Genomic DNA, 13,577 nt, shown 5'->3' on the forward strand with positions numbered 1-13,577 from the left:
AGTATCCTAATAAATGGAACATGTATTAAATTACTATTATATGCAGATAATTTAATACTTATGGCGGACTCACTTTTAAAGATGCAAACTATAATCAATGAATTATATGCCTACTGTATGATATGGAAACTTAAAATAAATATTTCTAAATCTAAAATTATGATATTCAAGAGGAATTGCAGAAGGCTTATGAAAAATGAAATTTGTAACTTAAATGGTGATGCGTTAGAAGTAGTGAGAGAATACAAATATTTAAGAGTTTGGATCAGTTATAATGGTAAATTCAATGAACATCTCAGTAAAAAGTTAAATGAAGCCAGAAATGCAATAAACTTGTCATGGAAAGTAATTTTAGGAAAAAATGAGGTTGCGACCTCGGTAAAGTTTCAATTATTTCAAGCGGCGGTAAAATCAATCCTCTTTTATACAGCACATGTATGGGGAATAGACGAATATAACGAAGTAGAAATGCTTCAAAGGTACTTCGTAAAAAGAATATTTAAGTTACCGCAAAACACGCTCAACTATATGCTACATTTAGAAACAGGATTGTCAACTTTCTATATAGAGACGCTAAAACTAAATTTTAAATATATAAATCACGTCATGAATCTGAGTAACAATAGACTCCCTAAAATTCTAGCAAGTTTGCTCGCAAATACGAAGACAGGTTTTGTTGAAAAATGGCAATCACTGACTAATGCGCATGTTCTAGTAAGTTATGTTTTATCGAGTTTCTAATTATGACAGCGCTGCCACCCCTAGCGCAATTATCGGGATGTGTAGTATGGTATAGAGTATAGTTTTTAAACGTTCTATGCGAGTTTCATGAGTTTCAGCGATTAGACCGATATCAATGTTTTCGCTATTTAATACGACTTCGAGTTCATTTTTATGTTTTGTTAAGCCATTCGCATTCCATAAGAATAGTTTCAAACGATTAGTCATTATCTAAAAATTGCATATTGTGCTCTAGCACGCTCAGACGTTGTTCGAGGGTTTTAAATACCTCTTCTTGTAGATTAAGTTTTGTTAAGATAATTGACAACGCGTTGTTGATTTGTGAGTCAGTTCTTTGAATGGGTCCCTTCACAGTTTGGGCGTAAATGACTGTTCTAACACTAGTAGGTCCAGTAATTTTGGATTTATTTTTGTTACAGCAACTTGATTATTTTTGTCAGCCGTAGTTTAGTCAGCTTTGTATGGCATTCGTGGCAAAAAAATTTATTGACAAAAATTATGGCGAATGAAAGAGCTAAATTTACATTGACAGCAAGGGCAAGTGATTATAGACATGCTTACAAAAGGTTGGAGTATGAATTACGCGATCAGAATTATTTTAAAGATGATTATACTATTGGAACTATCAGCCAGATTGTAAAACTCGGGGCGAACTCCTTAATTTAAATTATAGACCATATGTGCAAGTAAATTCAACACATTGTTCATTGTGTAATTTAGACCAGCCAGAAAATATAATACACTTTATTGGATTATATCCAATTCTAAAAGAAATGCGCTACAAATTCTATAGGAAGCACACTTTTACAGAGCAAGATATGGTGGATTCGTGACAATGGTTTAGCGTCTAGTAGAATTAGCATTAAGCTGTCGATAATCTATGCAAAAACGTTAATCAGCATTTTTCTTTTTAACTAACACTACAGGGGTACTGTAGTTTTTCAGGTAAGATTGTGTGAAGTATCGTCTGCTATTCGCATCTTAACGGCAGTTTTGAGTGTCTTTTGTTGGAGTCCCACTATTTCTACCAGTATTTGTAAAATGAAGCTCCGTGAGGCGCCAGTGTCGACTGCAGCGACATCCTGTTATTTTGTATGCAGTTCACAGGGTTCCTGTTCGTAGGAGTCGCTATCCCCGCGGTAGAGCACTCCCGGTTGTCGTTTCCTACATGTTTTCGGCAATAGTCAATGCTACATATCCCAGAATAGTATTGTTCGTCCTTAGCATCTACTGGCAATATGACCGCATTGTTCACAGCGACGACAGGCCAATTTGACAGGCCGGTTATGAGTGCTGTTCCAGACGTATCATTTCAAAGTTTTCGGCTAATGCCATTAATTCCTCCAGATTCCCAAAATCATGCTGCGTAACATATAATTGGAAGTCTGTTCTTGAATTTCGATATATCCGATCCTATTGTTGACAAACATTGAACTCGGCATGATGCATTAGTTCTGCATGGTAATAACGTAGTCTGAAATTTTCGCGTTGTTTTTGCTAGCTTATCTTCTAGCTTATCTTGCTAGTAGAAAAGATTTGAGAAATATCTTGTTATAATTATAATAATTAACACAATTTTGTGTTACATTATTTGTTTATTTATATATATATAAATAAACAGGTATATTAGCTAAAATTATTAGAACACAGTCTTCTATATTTATATAAAAGATTTCAAATAAATATTCATTGGCTTACCAACTAATGTTAATACTAAGCTGACAGTCACATACGCTATCAATACTATTACTAGTGAGCCAACAATAGCTTTAGGTATACTCTTTTGCGGATTATGAGCTTCTTCGCCAGTTGTGGCGATTATATCAAAACCAATAAATGCATAAAAACACGTCGCAGCACCGGAAAACACCTGAAACAAAAAAAAAATGTTATGCGAATAAATTAAGTTTCTAATTGTAAAGTATAAATAAGATATGTGCACAAGATACTGCACAAAAGATAGTTCAGGTCGCATGTATGGTATAGCCTATCCATAATAATAAATATGCATATAATATATGTAAAATAATAACTTAATAAAAATCAAAGATGTGATAAATGTCAATAAATTCATTAATATCTTACACCACTCCAACCGTAAGGAAGAAAACCCTGATGTTCAGTCCATGTGCTTGTATCTACATAAAATAAGCCAGCGGCCATAACAAAAGCCCACGTAGCCAAATTTATCGCATTAAGAGAGTGATTGAATATGACTGATTTACTAGCGCCCATTGCCAGAACACAGGTCATAACTAGCGTAATGCCAAATGCTATAAAATCTGGTGGTTTGCCTGAAGATATTATTTCAAAAAATTCATTAAAAATTGAAAGATGTTATTTACAGAAATAAATTTCATCAGATGTAAGATATAGTATAAATCGCTTACCAAATATTGTACCAATTGAATCTGTTGTGATGCTGGTAATTGCACCGCCAGTTAAAGAGTCAAAACTCGAACTCAACGCACATGCACAGGCACTTGTTCCTTTTAGAATGAAAGTTTTAAATTAAGGTTTAAAAGGACATAAGTGAATGACATAGTTAACCTATTAAATACTCCAATATCATATTCCAACCAATTATGAATGCAACAAATTCACCAACTGCTACATATGAATACATATATGCGGAACCAGAAGTATTAGGAACGCGGACACCAAATTCAGCATAACAAGCTCCTATATAAAAGATGACAATATATTATTTTTATTTAACATATTTCACTGGATTACTTATACTTTCTATGTATAAAAACATACCCGAAAATATACTCGCCATTGCAGCTATTAAAAAGCTTATAATTACACCTGGTCCCGCCATGTTTTTTGCAACCATTCCCGTTACTAAATACATACCAGTGCCACAGCACGATCCAATTCCAAGTGAAGTTAAATCCAAAGTATTAAGGCATTTCTATTTAGTACAAAAATATGCGTTTATGATTGCCAAAAATATTATATCTTTTTGGGTCTTACTGTTAATTTTGGTTTCGTGGACTGTGTACTTCCATCCTGTAATTGCTTAACATCTTTTGTGCGTATTAGCTTTGGAAGCAGACTAGTTGAAGAGACACCAGGCGGTAATGGAACTTTGTTTTTTATCTATTTTTTATTGAATGAATAAAATATAAATTTTTAATTGGTTTCAAATATAAATGAGTGTAAGATTAGACTTAAAAATGGATGAAGTTTACTATAAATTAAAATATTTATGGGTAGTGACGAGTTAGGTATATTATAACCTAACCTAACCTAACGAGTTTTTTGCATTATTGTTGTTACAGCTGAAGCTGCTTATATCATGATTTAAACTATTTGTAAATCACTTATTAGTGAAGCTCTTCAACGAAGTAACAAAAAACTAAATTAATTTACTTTTTAAACACAAAGGGTTTCTTTGTATTACCAACACGTTTTTAGTTTTTATCGAAATTGTACAGACTTTAAAAATAAAAAGAATAACGAAAAAGTATATCACTGACGTTACTGTACTATAAGCTTCTTTTATATAATCACTGTATGGGTGTTGAATGTACAAACTAATCTATTATAATGCAGCGATGTCACAACTTAAACGTGTCAAGTACTATTCATATTCATATTTTTTTTTCTATTATCAACAACAACTATTTTATCACACAATGTATCCCAGTGGTAAAGGAAATGGAGGCCTTGCGGTCCTCATAAGGATATCGATAAAACATTATGAAGTAAAACCATATTGCACGAATGAAATTCAGGTAACAAACATCGTAGTACAAACTAATGAAGGCGACATGACTTTCTCATCCCTCCACAGCCCACCGCGCCACAGTATATCGAAGGATGTGTACATATCATTTTTTCAGCTGCTTGGATCTAGGTTTCTAGTAGGCGGAGATTTTAATGCTAAACACTTCAAATGGGGTTCCCGCCTAATATCTCCAAACGGACGACAACTTTTCGAAGCAATCAAAGGGGGTACGTATCGAGACTACTACCTGTAAGTCCAATTTCGACTTGTCATCAGACCACTCGCCAATAATAATCATTCTCAATGACTGCTGTGAAATTATGGAAAAATGTATTCTTCATAACAAAAATACTGACTGGAACAGTTATCGTCAATTAATTACAATTGGTCTAAATACCGAAGTTAGGTTGAAAACTGAATCTGATGTAACTGAAGCAGTAGAGCATTTCAACTCTTGTGTCCAAATGTCTGCATGGGAATCAACTCCACCATTTCCTAAAAGTGTAAAGCAAGATTATCCATTTAACATTAGATACCTGATCAAAGAAAAGCGTAGGATGAGAAAACATTGGCAAAAAACGAGATTCACTGCGAATAAAACTCGCTTAAACAAATTATGTAAACTCGTTAAAGCCCTACTTTTAAAGTATAACAATAATCGCACGTCTCTATACCTCCAAAACCTAAGTGCTTCATATGATACAAATTACTCCCTTTGGAAAGTCATAAAAAAGAATAACAGATCGATTGCTTATCAACCACCTATACGCAAAATAGACAACTCATGGGCAAAAACTGATATTGAAAAAGCAGAAACATTCGCGTTACAGTTGGACCAGGTCTTTAAACCAAATGATAATCAAAATATGACTGATATCATGAAACAAAGGATAAATTTTCTACAAGAGCCTTATCAACTGGAACTTCCAATTGAAAGATATACTATATTAATGAAGTTAGGGATATAATAACAAAGTTAAAAGTAAAAAAAGCTCCAGGATACGATTTAATCACAGGCATGGCCTTGCAGCAGCTTCCACCAAAAGGATTTGTATTACTGACTCATCTATTAAACGCTGTGATAATAAGGGGATTTATTCCGCCACAGTGGAAGATAGCGCAAATCTCCATGATATCGAAACCAGGGAAAAGCCCAGAAGACGTCAAATCATATCGCCGAATATGGTAAGTCTACTTCCAATGCTATCGAAAGTTATGGAAATCCTGTTTCTAAAGAGCCTTACGCCGATTATCCAACAAAACAGACTCATCCCTGACCATCAATTTGGCTTACGCTTAAAACATAGCACAATAGAACAAATTCATAGACTTGCCAGACATATCCATAGTGTGATAGATGGTAAAAAATATTGTACTGCTGCATTCATAAATATTTCACAAGCTTTTGATCGAGTATGGCATGAAAGCCTTTTTTTTAAACTAAAACTGAATCTACCCTTAAATTTTTTCATATTTATAAAATCATACCTCTCGGCAAGACACTTTTTCATTAAGCATGGAAACGAAACTACAGTACTTCATGATATAGAAGCAGGAGTACCTCAAGGTAGCAAAATGGGACCAATGCCTTATCTTTTATATACTGCGGATCTTCCTCTTACCGATGAGAGTGTTATCGGTACATTTGCAGACGACCCAATCCGTGTTCCACCAAACGTCAAACCTGCCTTAACAATGTTGCTCTCTGGATGAAAAACTGACGTATCAAACCGAATGAATCAAAATCTGTCCAGGTAAAATTTACTACAAAACGTTCTACGTGTCCGCCTGTTTTAATAAACAATACTCAATTACCACAAGCTGTAGAAACAAAATACTTGGGCATATATCTGGATAGTAAACTAACCTGGAAATCACACATATTCAAAAAGCGTAAAGCCCTTGGTCTTAAATTACGAAACTTGGTTCCTCAGCCGAAACTCCAAATTGTCACTCGACAATAAGCGGCTCATATACAAATCTGTACTAAAACCTATATGGAGTTATGGGGTACTGCAGTAGACTCAAACATGGCAATTATTCAGCGTTTCCAATCTAAAACATTGCGGATGATCACAAATGCATCTTGGTATATAACGAATGAACAGCTGCATAAACAACTACATGTTCGCACAATCAAGGAAGAAATAACCAAAGAATTACGCTCATCGCATATATATGCACACAAACCCGCTGGTTACATACTTGATGTCCCCCTCCAACACTTTTACAAGGATGAGAAGCAAAACATCGAGAAACATATATATTACTTATTGTCATTCATACCTGACAGATTGTAATAAAATAAATGGATCTCAAATAAAAAAAAAATTATCAACAACATTTTTAGTGAGCGGACGTGTTTTCAAATCGGTCTTCAAAAAATTTAAAATTAACAGTCTAAGTATTTTTGTAAAAACCACTTTTGTAATTAATAGAAAAACACAAAAAAATAAAATGATCGATAAAAAGCAATTCCAAAAGTAAAAAGTGCATAAAATACTAGTTTGAAAATAGCACGCGCTTTTTCGAATTTTGGTTTATTTTCTTTTTGCACTACTTAATCTTAAATGCTCAAATAGCTGACAGAGACAGCAAATTAAACATTTAAAGCAAAAAAATAAAAAGTTTGAGAAACAAAATCAGTGCGGTTTTGTGCATACATGAACATAACAAAAAAAGTGCTGATGGAGACAGATATTATTCTATTAAAAACGAGTTTTACGAAAGCTAACACAAATCTAAGCCTACAATACAACACAACACAACATTGCACAACACAATTCAGTCATCACATCTACCATAATTGGATTATTTATAATTATTTAATTATTTATTTATTAACTACAATATAAAATATAACATTTATATTTACTTTTTCTATTTTTTCTTTATTTCTTTTATTTATATATATATATATATATATATATATATATATCAATTTAATTTAATTTTTACTTATATTTGTATAAAATTTAACGTTATTTCATGTTATTTTAATAGAAGAAAAATAAGTAAATCTTATAGCAAACCTGCTGTTTGCATTCATAACCACGTATGCAAATAAGTAATGCAAATCCTCCCCCAGAGAGAAGACATACGATAAGCATCCCAAACAAACGTAATACGTGTCTAGTAATACACGCATCAAACAAGTTGCCACAGTCCACCAGCTGAAAGCTTACAAAACATTGTATCTTCAGCAGAATCGCTTGCATTTCCCGACTTAGCGAGTCCAAAAAATAAAACTAAAATCCAAACAGGCATGGAACGCTATATCAATATTATATGAATACTTAGTTCTTAAAAAGGCATTTTAAGAGGTGCTAAAAAAAAACAACAAAGATAGTGCATTCATAAATATACTTTCTGGCAACAGATTTGCTGAACAAGCATAATTTACAGAAATAGCTAATCAGCCTACTAACAAAATGTTTTAGCCCCCACCAATTTACATGCGTGAACGCAATTCAAATACCCTTGTTAGCAATGCTTTTCATATTGTTCCCTTAACCAGAAACAATATATGGTATATGAAACTAGGATACAAATTGACACTGAAAACAATTTCAGAGTCATTACCAAACATTTCGACGATAACAAGAAAAATTACTACACATACCAACTGAAGAGTATCAAACGTCTTGTTGTCGTTATCAAAGGTATTGAGTCAGATGTATAACGTATTGAAATCACAAATGCCCTAAGCGAAAAAGGCTTTGGCGCTAGAGCAGTTATAAATATAGTTAATAAAAATAAGATCCCACAACCCATGTTTAAAGTTGAACTTTACCGTAGTTCCGAATACGATAAAAAGACATTAAGACATTAAAGAATTCCAACTCCAAAAAAGGTAGCACCTGCTGCGGAAATTACACCGTAAACTACAGAGGCTATCCTATTTATAAAGAACTAAACCACAGGTTAGCTTTGCAGGAAGAAACGTTGCGTAATCCTACAAGAAGTAACCCCATCAAATTAGTTGAAGTACCCCAACCTTTAACTTCTAAGCCTATTACACCAGGTGTTTCATATGCTAATGGCGTTAAATCTGACAATCAACAAGCGCCTCCAGTTCAAAGCAATAGTTTGGAAATAATGATCTCCACTCTCACCCAGAGCTTAATAAATGAGTACTTTAAAAATTTGTACATGGAATGCAAACGGCTTAAGCCAACATAAACGTGAACTCACAAACTTCATGACCCGAGAAAGTGTGAATGTAATGCTTTGTTTAGAAACACATCTAACAAATAAAAAGTTCTTTACTATTCCTGGTTATTTGTTTTATAAAACCAACACATCAATATGCCTTAAGCACAAAGAGAAAAATTTAACTTTATCGGCAGTTCACTGCCCCCTTTGCTTCAACTTTACTTAGATTCAATTCTTGCAGCAGGAGACTACAACGCCAAGCACACGTATTGAGGTTCACGACTCTGTAATCCAAAAGGTAAACAGCTTTATAATTCTATTCTAAGTAGAAAAAATGCATTAGACGTAATCTCCCCTGTGCAGCGAACATATTGGCCTGCTGATAACAATAAAATACCAGACCGAATAGACTTCGCCGTGACCAAAGGCATAAGCAACAATTTTATCTCAACATACACAAGCTGCGATTTGTCTTCTAACCATTCTCCAGTTACATTTTGCTTACTTGATGGTTCTCAATTATATGACTGTTCCTATAACCTTACAAGTCCTACAACAAACTGACTCAAATATAAAAAGTACATAAATTCACACATACATACAAATTACAAGATAAAGTGTAAGTCTCATATTGGGGACGCAACCTCGGTTTTAAACTCAATTCTGATTTCAGCAGCAGCCACCCCTAAAAACAATAAAATTTGCAGATTCAATAAAGTACTTACAAATAGTGACATAGAGAATTTAGTTTTACAAAAACGTAGGTTAAAACTTACTTAAGGAAGCCCAAAGGAGACTTAGATCTGCACTAAGCAAGGAAACCAAAGTCAGGCAATATAATTATATTCAAAACCTATGTCCAAATGTCAAAAACAATTCATCCTTGTGGAATGCTAGCAAAGGTATAAATTCCCCCATAGAATCCGATTCTCCAATAAGAAACTCTGGCACGAAACTGGAAACTGGGCGCGAAGTTATGAAGAAATATCTAACGTTTTTACAGATAACCTAAAAGAGGTGTTTCAACCAAATCCTGCAACAGGACAATATGACTTTCCCACTCAAGATCTATATGCACCATCTATTAACATGAATATCACGGCCAATGATCTTGTTCAAATAATCACAAACAAGTTAAATTGCAGAAAGGCACCGGGATATGCTAATATCTCATCCATCATGATAAAAAACTTACCCCTTTTGGCCATAAATTTTATCACAAGACTTTTTAATGCCATTATTAAATTTGGCTTTTACTCAACAGAGTGGCAGATGTCACGCTTGCTGCCATGCGTTTCTAAACTCTTTGAAAGAGCACTGCTTTTAAAGCTGAAATTATTCCTTGACGGTCAAAACCTAATACCGTCTCACCACTTTGGTTATAAGGAAAAACATGGAACTATTGAAAAAGTGAATCGTATAACGAATGAAATAAGACACGCATTTGAGCTCAGAGAATATTATTCCGCGGTATTCCTCGATGTTAAACAAGCATTTGATAAAGTATGGTATAAAGTGTTTATATATAAGATACGGTGTTCATTACCTGTAAATGTCCACTCAGTTTTAGAATCATATCTGCATAATAGAAGCTTTAAAGTGATATGTAAATCATATACTTCTAATAATTTCCCAATAGAAGCTGGTGTTCCACAAGAAAGTGTTCTTGGCCCTATTTTGTATGTACTTTACATATCTGATATCCCAATAAGTAGCTCAGTCGTCACCACAACGTTTGCTAATGATACGGATATTTTATGTCGAAACAAAAACGCTGTGCTAGCTTCAAACCAATCTCAATCTCATTTATTTTAGGTGGAGAAATGGTTGTCAAAATGGCGAATTAAAATTCATGAACTAAAATGTAGAAACGTCACTTTTATCTTAAATCGGAGTACATCTCCAACAATTCCCATACCACAAGCAGATAATATAACGTACTTAGGTATTCACCTAGACAGACGACTAACTTGGCGCAAACATATTGAAGCCAAAAAAATTTAGATGAAGCTCCAAGCCCCTAAGTTGCATTGGCTCATTAATAGCAGAACTTCCCTGTGCCTAGAGTATAAAGTACTCTTGTAAAACGGCATCATAAAACCAATATGGACTGATGGTATCCAGTTATTTGGTAATTCTTGTGCTTCAAATATTGAAATTGTAAGCACGGCAAGTGCATTTGTTAATGTCACTAATTAAATAAAAAAGTGACAAAAAACCTGGAACTAGAGCACTGAAAGTTTGTGCAGCCTTGGCTATTTGTGGATAAACACAATTAGTCATCGCTTTTATTTTTGACAGGCACGAGTTCTAAGCCTGGCACTTGCATTCCAAACAAATTACCATATATACGGACTATAAACTAATTAAAAATTCGATTATTTCCAGAGACCACTGATGAAGAGTACTTGACAATACTCGAAACAGCATTGTATGTCAGACAAATTTCAATAAATTAAAATAAATTTTTGTCCTTGTTCTTTCTTTGCTATTCGAATCCGTCTAACCTTTAATATTAGATAATGTTCAGCTAATAAGCTATTAGTCATAGACTAAAAATATCAACACAAAATTACGCAAAGAATTACCTATGAATTTTAATGACTAATTCTTAAAATTGCGTATTATCAATCAGTAAAATAGGTTGCAATTGCATAATAACTAATAAACTAAAATATTATTTCATGTTGTTAGGATATTAAAAGATATACTTTATGTAGTTAATATAGCTTTAAATCAAAGTGTTGACCAAAAGTGTTATCATTGTATGATAATAATAATTTATTTTAAAAACGGTTTCGTTTTTTTAGAATATTAGTTCATGTGGAGTATATCCAGTATCGATGTGGGGAGTTGTATTATACGCAAATGCATAATATGGTAACCACTTATCTCACGCATCATCGTTCGCAAAATGTAATAGATATTCGTTGAGAACTCTGTGATTTCTTTCTATAGTTCTAATGGTCTCATGGTTCTAAGGTGTTGAGAAAACTTGTTTAATGCCCAACAATTCTGTGACATTAGACATTAATTCGTTTAAGAATCCAAATCCAAATTTTATATAACCTGTTCTACTAGCATAGTAACTATTGTTTTTGCTTCTTTGTTTAAAATTGGGTACGCAATTATGTATCTGCTCAATTCACATTGCATGGTCAGTATATACCTATGTTATATCTATTTGTAGGTCTTAATGGTCCAATAGGGTCGATTTGCACGATTTGAAACGTTGTATGTGGGGTTGTTCTGCTTTCCAGCTCTTCTCGACTATGTTTAATTTGTTTATTTTCCTGACATCTTTCTCATGTGCTAATATATCTGTGCACCATTTGCTTCATTTTCTTTCATGTGTATCTTTGTTTTAGTTTTATAATTCTTTTGCGAACTCGCATATGGCCGCTGAGAGGGTTTTTGTGATATTCCGCTATCAATCTAAATTTTTGTTTGTGGTGGCTATTATGAAATGTCTACCGATAGACAATAGACATTTGTCTACCGAGTCGATTGGTAGGCAAATTTGGTATTATGAAACTTGATAGAGAAACATTTGCACTATTGTGAATGATATTTCATAAAATCACAAACAACTTACAATATTTTACAAATTAATACACAACTTTTTACTTTTGTACAAATATGATTCAGTTGAATTTGAAAACAGAAATTTTGATTTTTCAGGAAATTCCAAAATGAATGAAATAAAAAGGACTCAAAACAAAAATACAGTTTTGTGGTGTTTTGGCAAATATTTATTGTTTTGATATTCTCATAAGGTTTTTACTTATATGTTATGTACCAGCAGAAATAGCTCTAAAGTTAATCACTGACTTCAACCGACCCTTGACATATGACAAAAAAGACAAACAGTACTTGTTGTAAATTGTTGAATATTATCTATACATGTATCTATCTCATACGAAATCGTCACTGCTAAGCCGAAAACATGATGAATTTCAAAAATTAGAGTAGTAAACCAAACAAAGTACAGTATAATAACGTTAAGACATAAAAATAATGTAAAGTAATCAAAATTTGTCTTGAAATAAATATTTTTAGTAATGTATTCTTTAAGCATAATAGTGCTTTTAATAACTTATTCTATATTGATATTGATATTCTATATTGCTCAACTCGGCACGGGTTATCACAATGCAATCGATCTGAAATTTTATTCTCCTTAATTTATCATCGAAAGGAATATTTTAAGAACCAGAAACATATGAAAATCTAAAATTTTACATAAAAACATTTCCAATATAACTAATAACCAGTCTAATGACCAACCTGCTCGATTTTTAAAAACTGTTATTGCATGGATTCCAGTACAAACACAATAACGGAGTGCACACCTTCAAATATGCACAATATGGTTAAATACTCCTTCTTATGGCTGTTCGCTCTAAAAAGATCGATATACTGTCGAAAAAATTTCCCAGAGGCCATTTGGTCTAATTAAGAAATTAACAATCTCTTTTGCAGGTTCCTCGTCGAGCAATTTGTCGAGTTCCTGAAAAGAAACCTCACTTTGCTGCGGGTCTAAAGGTAGTGGACGAGGCAGAAATGTCAAAGTCCGAAATCTATGTTGACTTCCTTCAAGTCTCAGTTTCATAACAAAATGACCGAATTTTGGGATAAGTTGAGTACCAAAATTTGGGCATTTGTGTCAAGGACTGGCGGGTCAAGGAGTTTTGGGTGCTTCACAGTCTCCACAAGGGCACACTTGTCGCGATGGCGATTGTTGAAGACCACATTCCGTTTGAAATCTGGGAAATAATGCTCCGAACTCCGCCACGACCACAAGGTTCTCGTAGGTTGTTTCATTGACTCCAAAACTCTTCTCTGCTATAGCAGCCTCCTATAGAGTCAGAGCCTTGGCGAAACAGTGCTGCCTGGAATTTGTGACTATCCAAGAACCATAACCCTTTAACGATACGTTTTCGTT

At 33.6% G+C, this 13,577-nt stretch overlaps 1 protein-coding gene across 1 annotated transcript in view; it reads right to left on the bottom strand.

Moving 5' to 3' along the window:
• Window positions 1–1,581: 1,581 nt before the first annotated feature.
• Window positions 1,582–13,577, bottom strand: part of LOC119665700 (probable cationic amino acid transporter) — a 54,146-nt gene continuing 42,150 nt past the window's right edge. Inside the window, exons 2-8 of the mRNA XM_038074934.1 lie at window positions 3,721–3,846; window positions 3,505–3,658; window positions 3,292–3,423; window positions 3,132–3,230; window positions 2,827–3,035; window positions 2,440–2,611; window positions 1,582–1,619 (exon numbers count right to left, since the gene is read on the bottom strand). Of these exons, the coding sequence (XP_037930862.1) occupies window positions 1,582–1,619; window positions 2,440–2,611; window positions 2,827–3,035; window positions 3,132–3,230; window positions 3,292–3,423; window positions 3,505–3,658; window positions 3,721–3,846 (930 nt within the window). The remainder of the gene's footprint in view (window positions 1,620–2,439; window positions 2,612–2,826; window positions 3,036–3,131; window positions 3,231–3,291; window positions 3,424–3,504; window positions 3,659–3,720; window positions 3,847–13,577) is intronic.

This window comes from Teleopsis dalmanni, chromosome 1 (assembly GCF_002237135.1).
Source record: "Teleopsis dalmanni isolate 2A chromosome 1, ASM223713v2, whole genome shotgun sequence".
Taxonomy (NCBI): Eukaryota; Metazoa; Arthropoda; class Insecta; order Diptera; family Diopsidae; genus Teleopsis; species Teleopsis dalmanni.